This window comes from Pristis pectinata, chromosome 10 (genome assembly GCF_009764475.1).
Source record: "Pristis pectinata isolate sPriPec2 chromosome 10, sPriPec2.1.pri, whole genome shotgun sequence".
NCBI lineage: Eukaryota > Metazoa > Chordata > Chondrichthyes > Rhinopristiformes > Pristidae > Pristis > Pristis pectinata.
In genome coordinates, this window is record NC_067414.1 from 36,674,429 (window position 1) to 36,696,924 (window position 22,496).

The following is a 22,496-nucleotide window of genomic DNA, read 5'->3' on the forward strand; positions in this document are numbered from 1 at the left end:
TTCTGTTCCCCACATCTCACTCCTTTCCCCACCACTTCCCCCCCCCACCCCACTCTCTTCCACTGGGGAGGCATGGTGCTGCAGCAGTTAGTGCTGCTGCCTCGTAATTCCAAGGACCCAACTTTGAGCCTGATTTCTCATGCTGTCTGTGTGGCGTTTTGACATTTTTCCATGTGGCTTTCCATTGGATGCTCTGGTTCCCTCCCATGTCCAAAAGAAGTTCTGGTTGAATGATTATTTGTTGTAAATTATCCCTCAGTGCACGCAAGTGACATAATAATTAAAGGGGTGTTGATGAGCTAGTGAGAGAGAAAAAGCTGAAGCACTGCAGGAAAGAAGGAATGGGGAAATGGGAGTGATGAGATTGCTCTGCAGGGAGCCACCATGGACTTGCCAGGATAAATGGCCTCCTTGTTTCATAATAAGTAGGCACTAAGTAAAAGGTCTTAGCTCTCTAAATCAGGATCCACCTTCAAAACCTGATCTGACAATGTAGATCTGAATTTGTTCACATACACCAATATCCTTCTCAAATGGAGTGCAAGGATCAAAATGAGTTAAACAGAAAACAATTGACCTTGCACTGAAAGTTCTTGAAGCATTTAAAATCATATAAATGCAAGAAATAATCCATCATTTTAAAAGAAACACAGCTTTGCATATCTTTGTGGGGCTGATCAATAAATTTTGGGTTGCAACCAATGTTTTTTTTACAGAACCTCCCATAAACAAGTTTTAATAGATTACATTTTCTTTGTGACTAATACTTCTGTGTGTCTGACACCGATGGTGACTGTGTACATCTTGTCAAACTTTCAAATGCCAAAGTTGTAACAGTTTTTCTACTTCATGAAGCATGATATTTTTTGTTGTTTATTTTTTTCTTCTTAATTAAGAAACAAAGTAATTGCAAAACTACTGGGACTAAAATACCCTGTCAAAGAGTTAGAGTTGCAAATGCTCCATTTACAAACTTTTACTACAATAGATTCTTTAAGACATGCATTGTCAATTTATGAGGCTTATTCTCAATTAGGAATAATGCTTAATGTTTGTAGTAAATGGCAATTGAAATCCCTTTTTTTATACAGTTACTCGGTCATGCCAACAAACATTGCAATCTATTTGACTCACAGCTGCCTAAAAGAACAGGGGGTGCCAGAGGAAAGGGGAAGGGAGGGGATGTATTGAAAAGAAAGGCTGAGTGTAGAAAGAGAGTGAATGGGAAGATGCAGGAGGTGAGAGGAAAAGATTGGGGTGGGAAAAAGGGTGAGGTGTAGAGACAAGAGGGAGAATGGCAAAGAAGATACGGGAAGAGAGTGGTGGTGTGGGAAGAGGAATGGGAGGTTTGAAAGAGGGAGTGGGGGGTTGTGGAGAAAATTGGAAAGGTGGATGAAGGGAGTGGGCACTGGGGAAGAGAGAGTGGGTGGAGTATTGGTTTCATGGCAGATCAGCAGAGGAAACAGGTGGCTAGAAAGGGGGAAAGCAATATACAGAGCTAGGGAAGAGAGGCACAAAAAGCCAGACCAGAGAGAGAGATATCAAGAGGCATGAGGGAAAAGAGTAGGTCAACAAGAACTGAAGGAGAGATAGAGAGAGAGATCTTATATGTTTCACTTGTTGAGTACCTTGGAAAAATATATCGTGTACAATGTATATGCTTTTAATTAGTGTTTTGAAGATTTATTTATTAACAAGATGATTTGTCATTATTTTAGATAGTTTTAATGATGCAATTTTTAAGTGCTTAGGTTTCCTTGAATGAGATTCTTGAGTCCTGGAAGATAATCCGAGTTTTTACATTGAAAGTAACAGAAAATGCCTTTTTCATTCATGAATATTCATTGAATGAAACATTTTTCCAGAATGTAACACCTTTATAAGTCAATGCCTTTACTATAAAAGATTGTGTGCAATCAAGTTAATAATCCTTAAGTGATCATTTGAAGATCTAACATCCTGATTTCCTCCAGACTGTAACATATTTCGTACTATGGTCATTTTATCAGAATAAACCAAAGTATCCAGACATTTGAGCAGGCCTCTCAAAACAAATAATTGTAAAAAGCCAAGCAATAAGAATCTCTGAATAAAATTAATCCAAATAACAATTGTTTCCATTTCAATGTAAACTAAAGATAGAGGTACCTGTGGTGGACATGGTAACCTCCACCATTGATGTGCCAGCCAGGTAGGGAAGGGTTGGGTATCTTTGCAGTTTTTGCAATCAGGTGTTGTACATCTCTCCAGCTTAGATCAGGACTGCATAAGGAAAACAGATTTGATGTGAAGATTTAATGAAAGATCATTTACTTTACAATTCTAATAAATAAAATGGTTAACTTGGCAATAAACAATCAGCTATTCAGGCCCTGTGTAAAGGAGCCAGCTGTTATGATATATTAATTATGTTGGGTACTTCAGCTAATATATCAGGGGAGAAAAAGACCATGCTAAGATATAAGGAAGCCGAGAACACTGAGAGGAAATGGCTTGGATGTGTTTACTTTGCTTGTCCTACTTTTGCTCATTAATTTCTCCCATTAGGTCAATTATAAAGGTTTCAGCAAATGTGTGGTATTCACAAAAGGGTCCAATAAGTTGTCCATACCATCAATGTCAGAATGTCATATTGTACAAAGGGTGAGCTAAACGCCCGATAAATAATCTTTAGGAGTGGTACAATGAGATAAGAGTGCTGACAAATAAAAGTGATGCAAAAGGTTGCTGACTAATTTCTGAATTAGGGTGATTTCCAGTGCTACTTTTCATGTGTTATAGCAAATCAGAGAAAGTACTGAATCATGTCATTGTGTTTAAGTTGATGCAGAGAGTATTGTGCACTTATCAGAACAGATTACAATAAAGCAGAATGAGAAATGCTCACCAACATAAGAAACTGTTAAGCCTGTGGGAGTTTGGTCCCCAACCTTTACCCTTGTAGAAGTGACTCATCTCTGATACTACTAAGCCCATTTGGATGTTGGCCTTATCACTCAATGTGTACTTATATGAATATATACTTGAAATACATTTTGGGATGAAGACACATGCCTCCATATAAATTGCAGTCTGCATGGCTACTTTGAGAAGGCAACCTTGGTTCATTTTCCCTGAGGGAACTATCAGTTGAATGCCATCTCTGAGAAAACGACATCATTATTGCACCTATTTCAAAGTTACTCAAATGGAAAATGCAGAAACTGAGCCAGACTGCGCTGAATGCAAGCTAGCAAGTCTGTACAGAACCACCAGCTAGCTGCAATGCATGCATCAGTGTGTTCCAGACTTGAATGCTGTACACTGCAATACATAAGAAGAGAAAGTGCTGGAGGTCACGTGGCAGCTCTCTCCCTCCCTGGATGCACCACTAGGTGAAGGAGGAGGAGGCCCCAAGGACATTTCATGCTCAGTAGTGCTGGTGCTGAGTAAGTAAATGCAAAAAACAAGGCTGTAACATTCACAACCACATTCAACTGAATTGTAATACTGGCATCTACTTTGAGTCTGTGGAGAATTTCCCTGGAATGTTCATTAAAAGGAGAATAAATCTAATATGGCTAATCACTGTCCAATCAGTCTACTCTCAATCATTAGCAAAGTTTTGGAAAATGTCACTAACAGTACATTGAAAAGGCACTTACTTTCCAATATTCTGGTCATCTTTGTGTAGTTTAGGTTTTGCCTGGACAGTTGGGTCTAAGGAGCCCTGGAAAATTGAACTAAAGGAGAAATGGTTGGAGTTGCCCTTCACACAAAGGAAGAAGATTGCGGTTGTTGGAGGTCAGTCATCCCAGGACATTACTACAGGAGTTCCTCAGGATAATGTCCTAGGCTCAAATATCCTCATCTTCTACATCAATGACCTCTGTTCCATCATAAGGTCAGAGGTGGGGCTGTTTGCTAATGATTGCACAGTGTTCAACTTCATTTGCAACTTCTCAGCAAACAGAGAGGTCCATGACAACATTTGTGAACCTGGACAACATTCAGACATGGGCAGATTTGAAACAAACAAGATTTGGACCACAGTGGTGTCAGGCGATGACCATTTCCAACAAGCGAACATCTAATCATTCATTCTTGATATTCAATGGGATTCCAGTTACCAAGTCTCCCATCATCAACATCCTCAGGTTCACCATTGTCCAAAAACCCAACTGGACCAACCACATATACAGTAATATTGTGGCTACAGAAGCAGGGCAGAGGCTGGTTTTCCTGCAGCGAATGACTCACCTCTGAACTCCTCTTAAGCCTTTCCACCATCTGCATGGCACAAATAAGGAGTGTGACAGAATACTCTCACCTTACCTGAATGAATACAACTCCAACAACATTCAAGTAGCTTGACATCATCAAGGACAAACAGGTCTCTTGGCTAGCATCCCATCCACCACCATAAACACTCATTTACTCCACCATTGGCACATGGTGACTATAGTGCATACCATTAACAAAATGCACTGCAGTCACTTGCCCAGACTACTCTGACTGCACCCCCCAAACAAGAGACGTCAGCCACCAAGAAAGACAAGGGCAATATAGGAACACCACCATCTGCAGCTTTCCCTCCAAGTTGCGCATCATCCTGACTTGGAACTCCATCAACCCTATCATCGCTATCACTATGATAATATGGACTCTTGACCTCACAGTCTACCTTGTTATGACCTTGTACTTTATTGTCTACTTGCATTGCACTGTAGCTGCTACACTTTATTCGGCATTCTGCTATTGTTTTACCTTGTACTACCTTGATACACTGTGTAATGAATTGATCTGTATGAACTGTATGCAAGACAAGTTTTTCATTGTATCTCGGTACATGTGACAATAATAAACCAATTCAGATTCCATTCCTTCATCATCACTGGGCATAACTCCTAGAACTCCCTACCCAAGAGTACAATGGGAGTATTTTAACCAGAACAACAGCAGAGGTCCTCATCACCTGCTACTCAAGGGCAATTAAGGATGAGCATTAAATGCTGGCCTTGCCAGAGGCACCCAAATCTCAATAAAGTGAAAAACAAAAATATATCTCAAAGTGAATGAAGTACACTTAAAGTGCAATCTCTGTCACAAAGTTGGAAACATGGCAGGTAATTTGTATACAGATAGCTCCACAAATAAAAATATGATAATGGCTAGGTAATCTGTCTTCAAGATGCTAATTGAGAAATCAAAAATTGACTGGAAACAATGATTAATTTGCATGTTTTCCACAATATAGTTCTCTGAGTTATCTTACTTACACCTGATAGAGCAGATGAGCCTAAGTTTAACATCTCATCTGAAAGACAATGCCTTTTACAATGCTACTGTCAATCAGCATTCTACTTCTATCTTCTAATCTTTCTGAGCACATCTGCAGGGTGGGAATTGAACCCACAACCTCTGCACTCAAAGGTCAGAGTGGTAATCAGCTGTGACTCAGTGGGTAATAAAATTCCATGGTAATACGTGTGGTTTTAATTTCCCAGAAATTTTTATGCTACAGCTGATGAGGTCTAAAGTCATAGAATAACACAACATGGAAACAGGTCCTTTGGCCCAACTTGTCTGTGCCGATGTAGATGACCATCTAACCTGGTCCAATTTGCTGTGTTTGTCTCATATCCCTGTAAACCTTTCCTGTCCATGTACCTGTCCAAGTGTCTTTTAAATGCTGTTATTGTACCTGCCTCAACCACTTTTTCTGGCAGCATGGAAGAAGTTGCCTCTCAGGTCCCTTTTAAATCTTTCTGCTCTCACCTGAAACTTATACCCTCTAATTTTTGATATCCTTTCCCTGGGAAAAAGACTGTTTGCATTCACTCCCTCTATGCCCCTCATGATTTTATACACATTGTTGGTCCATCTGATTAACATTTCACCTTATATGCCATTCAATTTTCCATTTAGTAGGGATGGTGTGGTACTTCAACCATGATCAAACTTGGGAATTTGCAAAAATAACAAATTATAAGGAATGACTATTGAGAGCATGAAGCGGAGAATTAAATGTTTTAGTAAAGAACAGAATCAAAATAGATCAATCTTTCTATCAATGCTGTTGCAAAAAAAAACACAAGCAGCAGCAGATATCAGCAGTTGCAGCTAAATTGCTCTTTTTGCACTCAAAACACTATCAAATCTCTCAGGTGGTCTTCAAAGAATGGGAAAATATAAGAAGGGGAGAGTTTCAATGTCTGACTTCTCCAGTATTTTGTTTTCATGCATTTTTTTTTGGAAATAAGTCATGAAGAAAACAAATTCATTCAATCATTTGACAATTTCTTGGTCAAATGTTTCCAACTTGAGTGCACTGGATGAATTGGCCACAAATATGCTCAAAATTTAAATAACTGTAACAAGCTTTATCATAAACTTCTGTTCAAACGAATTTGCTTATCACCAAATGCAAGACCTTTCACAGACCTGTCATACTGCACAACTTTAGTATATTTTTAAAAATGTGCATTAAAATATATGTTGATATACATAAGAACTACAAACTAATGCAGTTTTATTAATAGGGCTGACAATGATATTGTCATAAAAAATAAGCATCTGTTATTAAATGTTGGCTCCATTATCTGTGTGCCATAACTTTTAAAAATGATACAAAACAATTTAATCGTTAGATTGGAGTTCAACTGTCATTTTCGTAGCAAATTAAAAGAAAATTTAAAACACTTGCATTTTTTTATATAGACTTGCATCTAAGAATCCAGTTTAATTTTAAAAGCATCTGCAAGGGCCTTAAAATAGATGTAATTTGGCAAAAAACTTGTTCTGATGAGTAACTGAATCTTTGGGTGCACACTAGTGCAAAAGATCACAGAAATGTGATTTGCATTTATGTAATTTACACTTGCAATTTTGTAATCTTTTGGACTAGTTCAACTACATGACTGAAAAAGTGCAACTCCTGCTCTGGCGATCCAATAAAAAATGAATTTCAAGAAAGATAAATTGGAAAAGTTCCCCTATGATCTAATCTCTATCTGAAATCCCTCTTAACAATGGCCAATTTATAGGAGAGAAAAGGAAACCTGATGTATGTTGGAGATCTGAAAAACAGAAACTGTTGGAAATAAGCAGAAGGTCAGTCAGCATTTTAAAGGGAAAGTTGATTTGGATAGTAACCATTCTTTGTCATGAGGCATCGCACATAAAACATTAACCTGTCTAACTTGGACACATACTAGAGATACTGTTTTATCTGCTTTAGCCATCTGGTAGTTTATGCTTTTATATTTCAGATAGTTTTCCTCCTCAATTTGTTGGGGAATATTTCTGGGATACATTTTCAAATCAAGTAATATGGAAAATAAGGTCATCACCTGAAGATAGATAATATGCTTTATATCCTGCTCACACTGTATGGACACTTTATAATGAGCCTGCTAAAAGTATGCAAATCATTAAATTACAATTCATCACATTTTAATACAACCATTTTAAATACTCCCTTCTCTATAAATTGTTTGATCTGGATGTTTTATTAAACATCTGACAGTGACAGCGCGGATACAGGCACTCAGTACTCCATTTTCTGGCAATAATTGTGATGTCGCAACACGGTTAATTACTGTCAACCACCTCCCCCCGCACCCCCCCCCCCAACTTTCCCCCTCCTCCAATCAGTGAGACTTGGTGTCACTGTCAGCAAGAGAGTGCTGCTGACAAAATAAGACATTGCATTTGGGGTTGAGGCAGAAGTGGCTGGGAACTAGAGGCACAGTGGCTGGAAAGGTTTGTGATTAAGTTATAAATCTGGCAATTGCCAAGGATATCTAACCTCATTCAAATTCCACCTTCTTATTGCTGCAGAAAATGCTGCCTCCCAAAGCGATCCCTTTACAATTTGAATCACAGAATTTTACCTGAGTTTTGTACTTAGAACAAAATATATCACTTTTATTCCAACTCTGGGTCGAAGGTAATATCATGCTCATTTCCATTTGGATGATAAAGATTAATTTGAAGTCTTTAAACAAGTGTTTTTCTTGATATTTTTTGCTCGCTAAGGTGAAAACATTAAAGATTTGCTTTGCAAGTGAAATAAGTCCAAATTGAGGCACACGTGGAGCAAGTGCAATCACGTCAGGGACTTAGCACAAAGTGCCCAACATCCACTTTAACCAGCTGAAAGGAGTAAAATCAACCCTTAGAAATTCACCTTATTATTCTCCTCTGCCCCTAAGCCTTGGCTCCCTTAATATTTGACATCCAGGACAAGGCAGATTACTTAAGATGCAGGCTGACCAGAGTAAAACAGTACTGTAATGACAACTTTAAAACCTTGGTATACTTAATCCTGTTAAGCATTGATATTGTTATCAAACCCAGATCCCTACTAGCATACTATCTTCTATCCACTTCAAACTATTCATTAACCATTTTAAAATACCTTGCAAATGTATGAAATTTCATTTGACCCAGTTCTGCTCATTTACAATTTTTATCTAGGCTCTTCTGTAATTCCTCACTTTCTTTGTCAAAATTAGTAGGACTGTTTCATATCTCCTGTGAATTTGATCGACTTGCGTTGAATTTCTGAAGCTTGTATCATACTTCCAAATAATTTTTTCAGCTGAGCAACTGCAGAGTCCCTCTGCTCCATCCATAAAAACAACCTTAACTGATACTATGAACCACTATGAAAACCAAAAATCAAAATTACAAGCCTACTGACTCCCACAGCTACCTTGACTACTCTTCAGCCACGCAGCCTCCTGTAAGGACGCTATTGCTTTCTCCCAGTTCCTCTATCTCTGTTGTATTTGCTCCGATGATAAGATTTTCCACTCAGGTGCCTCTAAAATGTCTTCTTTCTTTATGAACCACGGCTTCCCATCGATCATTTTTAATAAAGCCCTGGACCACATCTCATCCATTTCCCACACCTCTGCTCTCATCCCTTCTCCTGTAGGACCGAACAAGGGTAGAGTTCCACTGGTCCTCATGTTCCACCCCACCAGCCTCCACATTCAACAGGTTATTCTCTGCAATTTTCACAACCTTCAAAGAGGAGATACATCTTACTCTCTCCTCTGCTTTCAGCATTTTGCAGGGACCATTCTCTTCTGACTCTTTGGTCCACTCTACCATTCCCACCAACCACCACCCTTCTTATGGTATATTCCCTTATTGCAACCATGGGCTGTGCAACACTTAAGATAAGATATCTTTATTCGTCACATGTACATCGAAACACACAATGAAATGCATCTTTTGCGTAGAGTGTTCTGGGGGCAGCCTGCAAGTGTTGCCATGCTTCAGGCTCCAACATAGCATGCCCACAACTTCCTAACCCGCACTTCTTTGGAATGTGGGAGGAAACCAGAGCACCCGGAGGAAACCCACGCAGACACAGGGAGAACGTACAAACTTCTTACAGACAGCGGCTGGTATTGAACCCGGGTCGCAGGCACTGTAAAGCATTATGCTAACTGCTACACTACCGTGTCCTTTTGCCCTTTCTCGTCCCACCACCCAGTGACCCAAAAAGTCTTGCCAGGTGAAGCAGCGATTTACATGCACTCCTTCCAATCTGGTGTACTGCATTTGGTTTTCACAATGTGGTCTCCACTACATCAGAAAACCCAAATGCAGATTGGGTGATCACTTTGCAGAACACCTGCATTCAGTCCCCAGGAGTAACTCTGAATTGCCCGTTGCCCGCCATTTTAATTCCCCATCCCATTCCCACTCTGACCTATCAATCTATGGCCTCCTGTACTGTCACAGTGAGGTCCAACACAAGCGTGAAATCTTCTGGACTGAAATCTACAATTTCAGGTAACTTGATTTCTCTGTCTGTATCAGTTGTCCATCTTTGACATTAGCTCAGTTTTTTTTCTCTGGGAGAAGCGGACATGCTCCACCTGACCTTCTGGGCTTGTCCTCTTGCTCTGCATTTTGCAATTCCCACATTCTTTTATCTATGTTCTAACTCTCTAACTGCTCCCATTCACTCATTGACCAGATAACCTTATTTCCAGCTTATCCCCATGGTCACCCTGGTTTTACCCATCAGAGACATACTCCCTCTCTCACTCTCCTTGCAGCTTTACAAGCTTCTTTTGACTCCTTATTCAGTTTTGACAAAGGGCCTTTGACCTGAAATGTTAACTCTGTTTCTCTTCCCACAGAGGCAGCCTGACTTGTTGAGTATTTCCAGCATTTTCTGTTTTCATCTTAGATACCTACAACTATCTGTGAGGTTTTTCACTGTACCTGAGTACATAGAACATTACAGCACAGTACAGGCCTTTCGACCCACAATGTTGTGCCGACATCTTATCCTGCTCTAATATCTATCTAACCCTTCCATCCCACATAGCCCTCCACGTGTAACTATAATAAACCAATTTACTTCTTTGGTTGATCTGTTATCCACCTTCAGATTTTGCTTGGTTTGCATAATGCAAAAGCAAAAAGTAAAATGCTGCAGATGCTGGAAATGTGAAGCAAAATGTGGGGAAATACTCAACAGGCCAGGCCACATCTTTGAGGGGAGAAGTATTGTTAAGTTCTGGATAAGAGTCATTGACCTGAAACATTGTTTCTCCAGGGAAAGAGTAAGGCCTGTTAGGGATCAAAATGGGGATCTGTGCATGGAGCCAGAGAACATAGAATTCTTTCCATCTGTATTCACTAAGGAGTAGGATATTGTACCTGGTGAATTTGGGGGGGTGGGGGTGGGGGTGGGGGTGGGTAACAAACTCAAGAACGTATTGTCATTAAAAAGGAGGCACCTGATGTCCTGGCAAACTTAAAGCTGGGTTTAATCTCCAGAGCCTGATACAACGTATTCCAGGCTCTATGGGAGGCAGGGGAAGAGATTGTTGGGGCCCTGATAGAGATTTAAAAAACTTTGCTGGCCCCATGTGAGGTGCCAGATGTCAAGAGGACAGCAAAAGCAATACCTCTATTCTAGCAGAGATAAGTTAGGTGTGTGTCTAATCAGTGACAGGGAAAATATTGGAAAAAAATTCTAAGGGACAGGATTAATCTACACTTGAAAAAACAGGGACTAATCAAAAATAGTCAGAGGGGTTTTGTTAGGGGGTGATCCTATTTGACCAATTTGATTGAATTTTCAAAGAGGTAACAAAATGTATTGATGAGGGAAATGTGGTTTATGTGGTCCACATGGACTTCAATAGGACTTTGACATGAGAGACTGGTCCACATGGTTGGACCCCATGGAATTCAGATTAAGTTAGCAAATTGAATCCAAAATTGGGTTCGTAATTGAAGGCAGAGTGTGATGGTGGAGAGTTCTGCTTGTGATTGCCAGCTTGTGATCAGTGGTGTACCACAGGGATTGGCACTGGGACCCTTACTGTTTGTTATATACATTAACAATTTGGATATGATACGATTAACAAGTCTACAGATGACATTGGTCGCATTGTTGATAGTGAGGCATATAGTCATAGACTACGGGTGATATTTATCAGTTGGCAGTTGGATTTTTATGCTGGTAATTGTGAAATGATGCTTTTTGGGAGGACTAATAATGGTAGGGCCATAGGGAGTATTGGTGTGCAAATGCAAGGATCCCTGAAAGTGGCAACACAGATAGATGAGATGGTGAAGAAAGCATTCAGAGATACTTGCCTTCATTAGCCAGGGCATCAAATATAAGTGCAGAGAGGTTATGGGGGTACAACTTTTATAAACATTGTTTAGGTTTAGCTGGAGTACTGCATGCATTTCTGGTTGCCATACGCAGGAAGAATGTGCTTGCGCTGGAGAGGCTGTTGAAGTTGTTCACCAGGAAGTTGTTCAGTTATGAGGAGAAATTGAATAAAACTGGAGACACAAGAGACTGCAGGTGCTGGAATGTGGAGCAAAATCCAGATGAAGCGTCTTGACCCGGAACGCAGATTGTTCATTTCCCTCCAAAGATGTTGCCTGGCCTGCTGAACTCCTCAGCATTTTATTTTTTTGAATAGAACTGGGTTTATTTTCCTTGCAGCACAAGAGGCTGTGGGAAGACCTGACACAGGTGCACAAAATTATGATGGGCATAGATAGGATGGAGAGGTTTCAAAAACTAGAAGGTATAGTTTTAGGGTCAGAGTAAAAGGTTTAGAGGGGATCTGAGGGAAATCTTTTTCACCTGGTGGCTGGTTGGAATCTTGAATGCACTGCCTGAGTGACTGGTGGAGGCACGTACTCTCACAACAATAAGAAGTTTGTATGACTCTATGTAGACAAGCTCTTGAATTGCCAAGGCTATGGATCAAGTGCTGGCAAATGGGATTAGCAGAGATAAGTACTTAATGGTCAACATCAACATGGTGACTGTATAACTCCATCGCTCTATGACTCTGCATGTATATGATGCACTTCACGGTCAATACCTCCCTCTAGTTTGACCACTTTCCATCATTTTCACCTCAAGACATCAAATATACATCATTTTGTTTCACTGGTGCTGTTATCCCATCATAATATTACATCAGCAAGAGCTCAGCCAGTACATTTTGATGCATTCTAAAGTTTTTTTTTTGTTAATTACTGAGGGAATTGAGGAGTTAAAACATTTTTGCAAAAGTTTCTAGTTGAATGACAGATAGAATTGCAGAGAACCATTACTGATTTTAACGATCTACGATTAACAGGATCTTAAGAACATCCAAACCCATTTATTAGTTGTCCATTAACATATTGCCCCATTTTATCCCAAATGGACACGGATTAAAGAAAGGTAAAATAATGAGAGAAATGAGTGATGATGGAGTAACATACAGTAAATAGAAGGGGAGATGGGCAGAAATTTCTTTACACAATGATTTGTGATCTGGATTGCTTTGCCTGAAAAAGCAGCAAAACCAAGTTCAATAGGAACTTTCAAAAGAGAATTGGGTAGAATCTTGAATGGAAAACAATGCATAGATGCAGGAAAACAGCAGAGGTCTGCACTGATAGGATGATTCTTTCAAAGAACAAATGGGCCAGATAGCTTGCTCTGTGCTCTATGATCAACTGGCAGAGGTCATCCAAGGAAACGAAATTTTACAGAGTAACAGGTGCCAGACATTCTTGAATCTCACAGAAGCAATAACTGAGGGTGAGCATCCCAAAATTGTTGCTCATCGGTACTGTCAGCCCGTTTCTACCTTTAAGTGATTTATAATCATCTCTCCCCCAGGTATTTTGTGCTCCTGCAGGTCTATTAGACCATGGGTACTACTCTGTGGAAAACACTACATTTCAAGTGACAGGAGATGAGACAGCAGGACAAGAGATGTTGAGATTCACATCGTTTCCTGAAATGTTGTATTTTTTTTTATTATTTTTCCCATTCGATTCTTGCCTGAGGTGGTGTTCTGAAATCAGCACTGACAACAGAAGAATGTTTGTCAGTCTCAGAGTTTTATTTGCTTGCAGTAGAGATGAAAGGGTGGATATGGAGGGTTCACACAAGACTACCTCTGTTGGCAAAGCAAAGATGCTACATCCAGAAAACAGGATTGGCTACAGTGGGTGGATGGGTGATCAGATTGCTGCCTGACCTGTTCAGTAATAATAAACCACTTCAGTGCGGCATGATGCAAGAGAGACTTGGAATGTTTCAAGTGCTGGTTATAATAGTTGCAAACAAGAAAATAATTCATCTGGTGTCATAGTGTTATACAAGCCAGAGTAACCTTCAAGTGTTTGTTCACAGATTTTTCAGCAGGGAAAGCTTTGTGTGCCTTTTTTTGTTATTCACAGCCATTCAAATCTTGGTGTTGTGTCAATGTTGCAGGAGGTACAGCTGTTTGATATTCCTGATGTACTTCTATTATCCTTCATCAACTCATCTGCTTCCAGATTTACCTTTTGTCATGTACTTGGAGAGTTTGGGGTTGGTGAGATGTAGCAGGCAGTGGGATGGAATGTTGCCGTAAAGACGCTTGATGGTCCATAGGTAGATTAGGATATGTGTAAGTGATATATTTGCATCATTCAAACCATTAAAGGAAATACTCTCACTTCAAATCTGTTACTAATTCATCCAGAAACATTTTGTAAAATGTACACAAGGTGCTTAAGCTAAATATGTAAATGCTTCTGATCTTGAGGTATTTCAGACTGGTGAAGTGGAAGTTTTCTCCTTGGAGCAAAGCTTGAGAGAAGATGTGATAGGGATGTACAACATCATGAATTGTTTACATAGGGTAAATAGAGGGAATCTATTCCCATTAGTGAATAGTCAAGGATCAATGGGGAACAGATTTAAAACATTTGACAAAACATAGAAGGGGAAATAAGAGGTTTTGTTTTACTCAAAGGCTTAGCAAGGCCTTTGACAAGGTCCCGCACGGTAAGTTGGTCTTGAAGTTAGATCACATGGAATTCAAGGTGAGCAAGCCAATTGGATACAGAATTGGCTTGGTGGTAGGAGTCAGAGGAGGGTTGTGGAGGGCTGTTTCTCGGACTTCAGGCCTGTGACCAGTGGTGTCCCACAGGGATCAGTGCTGAGACCACTGTTGTTTGTCATCCATATTAACAATTTGGAATGAGAACGTGATTGGCATGGTTAGTAAGTCTGAGAATGACACCAAAATTGGTGGTATAGTGGACAGTGAAGAAGGTTACCTAAGATTACAACAGGATCTAGATCAGCTGAGAAAGTGGACCAAGAAATGGCAAATGGAATTTAATTAGGACAAATGCAAAGTCTTGCATCTTGGGAAGTTAAACCAGGACAGGATTTTACACAGTAAATATAAGGAGGAGCATAGATAAGATGAATGGTCAGTCTTTTTCCCAGGCTAGGGAGTCCTAAAAACTCGAGGGCACAGGTTTAAAGTGAGAGGGGACAGATTTAAAGGGGACTTGATGGGCAACTTTTTCTACATAGAGGGTCGCGGGTATAGGACCGAGCTGCCAGAGGAAGTGGCAGAGGTGGTACAATTACCACATTTAAAACACATTAGGACAGGTATGTAGATAGGAAATATTTAGAGGGATATGGGTTGAATGCAGGCAAATGGGACTAGCTCTGGTAGGCAACTTCGTTGGCATGGATCAGTTGGGCTGAAGGACCCATTTCAGTCCTGTATAACTCTATGATTCTAAGAGCTGTCATGACCTGGAATTCAGCATCTGAAAATAGAGTCAATCTGTGCTTTCTCAAGGGAATTAGATGGGGACTTGATAGAAAGTGATTTGCAAGGTTGTGGGTGAATTGGACTGAACAGATGGCTCTGTTGGGAGCTGAAGTAAACTCCATGGATTGAGTGGTCTCTTTCCGTGATTCAACAATTCAATGATTCTGAAAACCAATCCAGCATGGGTCTAGGTGTACAGGATGCAGAAAATGGAAGTGTCATCATTAATTTTACTGTATTGATCAAGATTAGTAGGTGAATTAATATTTGTATCCCCTTATCATCTTGAAATTTCACTGGAGCACACTACAATAAAGCTGTGGTAATATACAGAAGTCAGGGAAATTGGGAATTTGATTTTGGACTAGAAAACTTCATTCTTAAAAATGGTGTCAGAGAATTGCTAAAATGTGAAGGGAAAGCAAAGGAGTAGAAGTTGGTGTGTGATGCATCCATTTTCCACAGATAGGATGGGTGTAAAGCCTACTAATTAGCAGTGCAATGAACTGCACCCAATTTGTCTCGACATTGGTCTCATTGCCGGACTCATTGTACTCAGTTTTTAGCGTCTATCTAAAGAGGTCTCAAAAATACCCGATGTCTGTTAAAGAACGTCTCTAGAACAGTACAGCACAGCACAATACAGGCCCTTCAGCCCACAATGTTGTGCTGACCTTTAAACCTCACCTGACTATCTAACCCTTTCCTCCCACATATCCCTCTATTTCAAATTCCTCCATATGCTTATCTAGTAATCCCTTGAATTTGACCAATGTACCTGCCTCTACCAGCACCCCAGGTAGCGCATTCCATGCCCCAACCACTCTCTGGGTTAAAAACCTTCCTCTGATATCTCCCTTGAACTTCCCACCCATTACCTTAAAGCCATGCCCTCTTGTATTGAGCATGGGTGCCCTGGGAAAGAGGCACTGGCTGTCCACTCTATCTATTCCTCTTAATATTTTGTACACCTCTATCGTGTCTCCTCTCATCCTCCTTCTCTCCAAAGAATAACGCCTATGACAAATTTGACACAGAAATTATGATCACACCTATTCCACCCAACCACCCCAACACCAATCCCGGAACTTACTTCAGGGTTACGTCCAATGAGGGAAGTAGCCCAAACCTTATGTTTCCAATTGGGTGAATGGTGTAAGGAGGTGCAAGTGGTTCAAATGGTTCACCCAGTTATTCAGGTAAAGCACAGGAACGAATTTCCCTCAATTTTCAGGCCTCTCGCTTTGGACACTTGAGCACTTTCTACCCCTAGCTCACTTGTTCTCTCCTATCTTTTGCAGCCCATCACTGGAGTAAAATTACAGCCCTGAAATAGTGTGAACAACAGAGTCCTTAAAATGCAGACAAATTTAGGGAAAAGATTTAGATTTGAGGATGGTTTTAAATAGTCTAGCAAAAATAATTTTTCAATTCAGCAAAATCACTTAATGATCAATGACCCTTAAAAGATGTGTGACTGATTTCCAAGGCTTAAGCATTGATATATGTCCCTAACAGTACAGTAAAGGATAATTCTCCATATGCATTGGAACCTAAAAGTTTATCTTTGGCAATTGGAGCCTACCATTGTATTTCTACAATTTGAAGGCATTTTGGAGCTTTCATTTATTATAACATTGATGAATTATTCCTTTGAGATAACACCTTGGATGATTTCTTCATTTTGAATAGAAGACATAATATACAAAAATAATAAAATTTCCCAAGAATCCAGCTTTAGTTTACAAGCAGTGGCTGTAAATCTTCTGTAAACCAGCAGGTTACAGAAGGCAGCCAGTAAGGAAGACTGACAATATGCTTTCAGCTAGTAGGTGTAAGCAGAGGAAGCTCATCTCAGACCATGTATGGAGAGTGAGTTCACACAGCCTTCATTTATTCCCATTTCAATCAATGAAGTAGCTCCACTTCAACACTATTGGGTGGTAGGAAGCAGTGCACACCCAGTGGTTGTACACTGCAATCTTTTGAATTGCTGATTGTATTGCTTATCAGCCAGGAAAGTTAGGGTTGTAAAAGTATTGTATTTTGAAACTGTACAGAACACTAGGCAGACCATTTGAACCGACTTCGAACCAAATGACTGATAAGAGATACACATTTTCTCTCTGATCAGCTTTACAAACTTTTTAACTATGTAGAGTTGGAACGATGTACAATTCTAACTTTATAATAAATACATATAAAAGAGATGTTTCAGCAACATTTGTTCAAGCAAAGATGTTAAGAGTTTGAGGAGCTTTTTTTTTTAAATTCATGTTCAAGAGAAATGCCACTATTCCATGCTGTAACGTATAAAGATATGTGGTACTGAGCATTACACTCAGGGATTCTCACAGGAACTGCTAAAGTGATTGTTTTGAGTTGCAAATTTTGAAAGTTGCTTAAATAATGTTTCTTTGAGTATTTTATTACCACGATATTCATGATACTTTGAAATGAATTTTCTTTTTGTGAAATCTGAATGTAGAACTGAGGGAGTGCAGTAATGGGATATTACATAGCACTTGTCAAAAACCTCACAAGAAAGTGGTATATCACAGTGTTCTTGAAGAATGTGATATTGTCCTCTTGATGCCTATGGTATAATATACATTTAATTGGAGTGAAAATGACATTGAAATAGCAGAGATGGTCTTGGTGATTGACAGATTCCCACAATTGCATGATGTCACCAATTGCCATTAATGCCAAGTGTACCACGGCAAAAGGCAATTCTGCATTAAAATAATGTGGAAAATGGAGCCCTAGTAATGCAGACAAAATTTGCAAGAGATTTTGACTTGGATGAAACTATAAACAGGATTTATATAAACCATAGATAAAAGGAGCTATTAACAAGTGTTTATTCTACATTCCATTTAATCATTTGTTCAGCAGAGCAGTCAAAAAAAAAGGTACTTTACAAAAACCCACTTTTTAGACTGAAGGTATTAGACTTTTGAAATCCATTGCTGTCACTGGATAAAATTTGGCAGTGGAGCATTTATATTTAGCATGCTCATTGTTAGAAAATAGATAATTTGGGTACATTTTATGCTTGGTCGGTGTATTGAATTTACAAGGATGAAAACACAAGGATGATGACATGTTAAAATATGTAGACTTATCTGATCATTTTTAGCATGAGGAAAATGGTAACACATTCACTACACCAGAGATGCTTACTCAGACAAATGGGGTCTTAACAAGGTGGATGTCGAGAGGATGTCTCCTCTTGTAGGAGAATCTAAAACTGAGGGTTACTATTTAAAAGTAAGGATTGTCTATTTAAGGCAGAAATGAGGGAACTTTTTTTTCTCTCAAATTGCCAGGTCTTTGGAACTTTTTTCCCCACAAATGGTGGTGTAACCAGAGTCCTTGAACATTTTTAAGGCAGAGTTACATTCTCGATAAGAAAGGCTGAAAGGAAGCTAGAGCGGAATATGGAGTTAGGGTTACAATCAGATCAGCCATGATCTTATTAAATGATGAAAAGACTCAAATGGGCCAAGTAGTCTACTCCTATTGCTAATTCAAAAACAGGAAATGCTGATGATACCCAGCAGGTCAGGTCGCAACTGTGGGTAGAGAAACAGAGTTAATGTTTCAGGTTGGAGACCTTTCACCAGAACTGAAAAGACAAAAGAAGTATATAAAGTTGCAGTGAGGGTGGGGAAAGGGATGTTTCTGATCGAGTTAAACCTTGGTAACCATGGGGATAAGCTATAAAACAAGGTTATCTTGTCATTGAGTGAATGGAAGCTGTTAGAGAGTGAGAACCTTGTCTACATTCTTTTGTCTACGTTCTCACTCTCTAACTGCTCCCATTCGTTCATTGACCAGATAACCTTGTTTACTGCTTATCCCCATGGTCACCCCAGTTTACCCATCAGAGACAACCCCAATCCCCCCACCCTCCCTGCAGCTTCACAAACCTCATTTCCTTTTCAATTCTAACAAAAGTCTCCGACCTGAAATGGCGACTCTGCTCGTCTTCCCACAGATGCAGCCTCATCTGCTGACTACTTTCAGCATTTTCTGTTTTTACTTTATACTTCCAGCATCTACAGCTTTTTTGATTTTTCTCCTATTGCTAATTTATGTTTTTCTACGAGTTGCTGAAGTACTCCACTGTGGGTAAAATTAAGCCATTAAAAATAATTAATCTGTCATTGCATTGCAAGATTGTTCCATTGAACATTTACATAAATGATTGGCTTGTTTATCTGAATGCTGTTTGTGGGACTTGGCAAAGTGCAACTTGGCTGAAGTGTCTTCCAACGTTGAAACAATGGGCTGGCTCAGACAGGCAGCTAGTCAGCAGTGTGTGAATCAGTTTGTTTCAACTTCTGCACCTGCACACTGCAGAGAGGAAGCAAAGAAAGTGCTGGAGGTCAGATGCAGGCATGCCTGAGCTCTCACTCCCTCCTGGACTCATTGTTGAATCAATGGGCATTTGTAATGTCCTGAGCTGAGAAGCTGGATAGCACTCGTATCCCATCCTTTGCTTTATGCCAGACATAGTTGGCATACTTAGCATGGCCCCATCCATCTGTGGTTGCCGGCCTTCACTAAACAGGTATGCTTGATAAGCTTTTGTTTATTTTTCTTTATATTGCCATATATTCATGTTTTACTTGCTTGACAGTGGTTGAATATTTTCTTTTACATGTATTTTAAAAATAAAAATATATATTTTAAATGATTTAAATCAATTTTCACCTTTTTTTTTTAAATGTTTTTGATCATCAAAGGCATTTATAACAGTTTAATGGGCTTTTAAAAACACAAGCTACCAAAGGCTTATCGAGGTGTTGCTGAAACCAGGCCTCAGGATGCACCTGTCTCTAGACTTGGTTACCATTTGCAGTCTGATCTGCTTGAGGAAGGAGGATGGTGAGGTGATGGCGGAAAGGGAGCAATATGGACAGAAGAACCAGATCACATCAGGCACATTACAAATGATGACAGTTAAAAGTACTTAAATGGCCGTGAATTGGTTTCAGAAAGTACAATTATAAATACAAGTTATTTTTAGACGTCAGAGTTCAATGAGTAACTAGTCAAGACAGATTGATCAGTTAAGTATTGGAAATCAATGCACGGCATCTTGCTGATGATAAGCAGAAACTTAAATATTCTTACTCTGCTAACTTTAAGAATAATACATTTTTGGAGTGTCTTTCCACATATGTAAAAAATAAAACAAATCAGTTCAATAACAACCTGAGAGAAAAAAAAGATTTTTTTTAAACATGTAAAACACTCCTTCCCATAAAATTTTCCCTCACTATAGAACCATTCACAGACCATGCATTGTCTGTTGTACTGCTGTCAACACTCCAATCATAACCAGACTCATATTATTGGTACTTAAGCGGCAACCCAATGCTAAGTGGGATTATAGTAGCATGGTTGTTAAATTAATGGAATAGCTTCCAAAGGTTTGGACAGTTGATCTGAAGATAAATGAATCACACCATGGTAGCTGGGGAAGTAAATGCATGTAAATTAAATACACTTTGAAACTAAAATCTGGTATCAGTAAAAAGGTGTTTGTAAAACTATTAAAATGATGCAAAAACCCATTTGGTTCACCGCAGTCCTTCAGACAAGGAAATTTATCATTCTTATTGAGGCTGGCCAAAATGTGACCTGAAACCCACCAATGTGATTCACTTATAACTATTCTCTGAAATAGAACTACAAGCCACTTGATACTAGGGCAATTAGAGAAGGACAATAAATGCTGACATCGCCAGTGATATCCATATCCTTGAATAAATCTTTAAAAAGGTGCCAAAAGATGCAATGTTGGGATCTGGTTATCCAACACGCTGATGAGATATACTTGTCCTGTTTTGATTTTGAGATTTTAACGTATGGTCTCTTTTGTCAAATAAAAACAGAAAATGCCCAATACGCTTGGCAGGTAAGACAGCATTTGTGGCAAGAGAAACAGTTAAAGTTTCAGGTCTGGGATCCTTAACTGCCAGGGTTTTTAATAGCAGAGATGGTGTGAGAAGGATGGGTAGAACATTGGGAGATAAATAGGTCAGAGACAAATAAGTCATCTCCAGTGCCCACGCAGAGGTCTGGAACATCAGCCTCAATCTAGTCTAATCAGTTTAAATAGAAGGTGGTGCTTCCCCCATTGGCCACAACACGTCCCACAGTGCAACTTCCTGATTTGAAAGATATATTTTATGGGGTATTATTGCTCTCGAGAAGGTGGCACCTTATTAAATGACTACAATTTTTCAGTGAAGGTATTTCAGCTGCAGTTTGGTAGGGTTCCACAAAATAGATGCAAGAATACAAATCATGAAATGCATAACAGAGAATAATCTCTGTTTCTTCCTTAGCTTTGCTGATTGAGTAGATTTAGTACTAATGGGAACTTGTGTTATGTGCAGAATGGAAACTATAAATTTTCACCTTTTGAATGTGTTTTGGTCCTGCTATTGGTCATTTGGTCCTGGTATGAGTAGTATACTGCATTTGTACTACTAATGTTGATCCAACAGAGTACAGCTCCAAGGTGGTGATTATAACAATTCAGAAATGTACAGCACAAGGTTGTCAAAGTAACCTCCAAAGTGTGTAAAGTAGCATCTCTGCACAAGTACTGCAATCAAAACCTTTTACCCCAGTTGGCAAGAAACCAGTTGAGAGTCAGTTTTTGTGTAAAATCCAGAAGCTAGCATATTGGAGATGGCTTCAGAAATGCTACAAATATTGCTACTTTTAATCTCTCCCCAACACCTCACTCCATACTACTGTGCACTTTTTAAAAACTTTATGGAGTGACTAGGTACTTCTTGTGCATTAAAGTTTCCTTTAAACATGCATTGAAACAGCAATGGATATGGAATAAGTGCAATGACTGCTGATGTAACTTTGTGGCAGGGTGTAATTGAATCTACAACTTCTGGCCATTGGTGAACTCTACTGACAATATGTAAACCTTGGTAACCATACTTTTCCGTAAAGTTTCTTTGCTGTTGCTAAGGTTTCTAATGCTGTGAAATTTATGTAAACTTTTGCAGGCTTGAGTTACTTGGTCTACTCAAATGAGACTAACCTGTTTGAAGGGAAAACAATCTCACTGAATTATTTTGCATTATAAAGAGGATATTCTGCATGGACTTGTTGATGATATCACAGTGCTTGTGATTTAAAAATCTTTGTACACAACAGATAAATGGCAATGGATAATAAAACAGAGGCCTTGATCATTCTGTGAATTATACAGCTAGTTAATGGTGAAGTAACATATACATATATCAGCCAGCAATACTGTCACGTAATAAAAGATGACAATTTAAGAATGGTGCTGATAATAGGTGAACTTTATATACGATAACAAATAGTTACAAACTAGTTGCA

At 39.3% G+C, this 22,496-nt stretch overlaps 1 protein-coding gene across 1 annotated transcript in view; it reads right to left on the reverse strand.

The window, feature by feature from the left end:
* Positions 1 to 22,496, reverse strand: part of LOC127575191 (PC3-like endoprotease variant B) — a 452,025-nt gene that overhangs the window by 278,442 nt on the left and 151,087 nt on the right. The window contains exon 5 of the mRNA XM_052024893.1: positions 2,149 to 2,262. Within this exon, the coding sequence (XP_051880853.1) occupies positions 2,149 to 2,262 (114 nt within the window). The remainder of the gene's footprint in view (positions 1 to 2,148; positions 2,263 to 22,496) is intronic.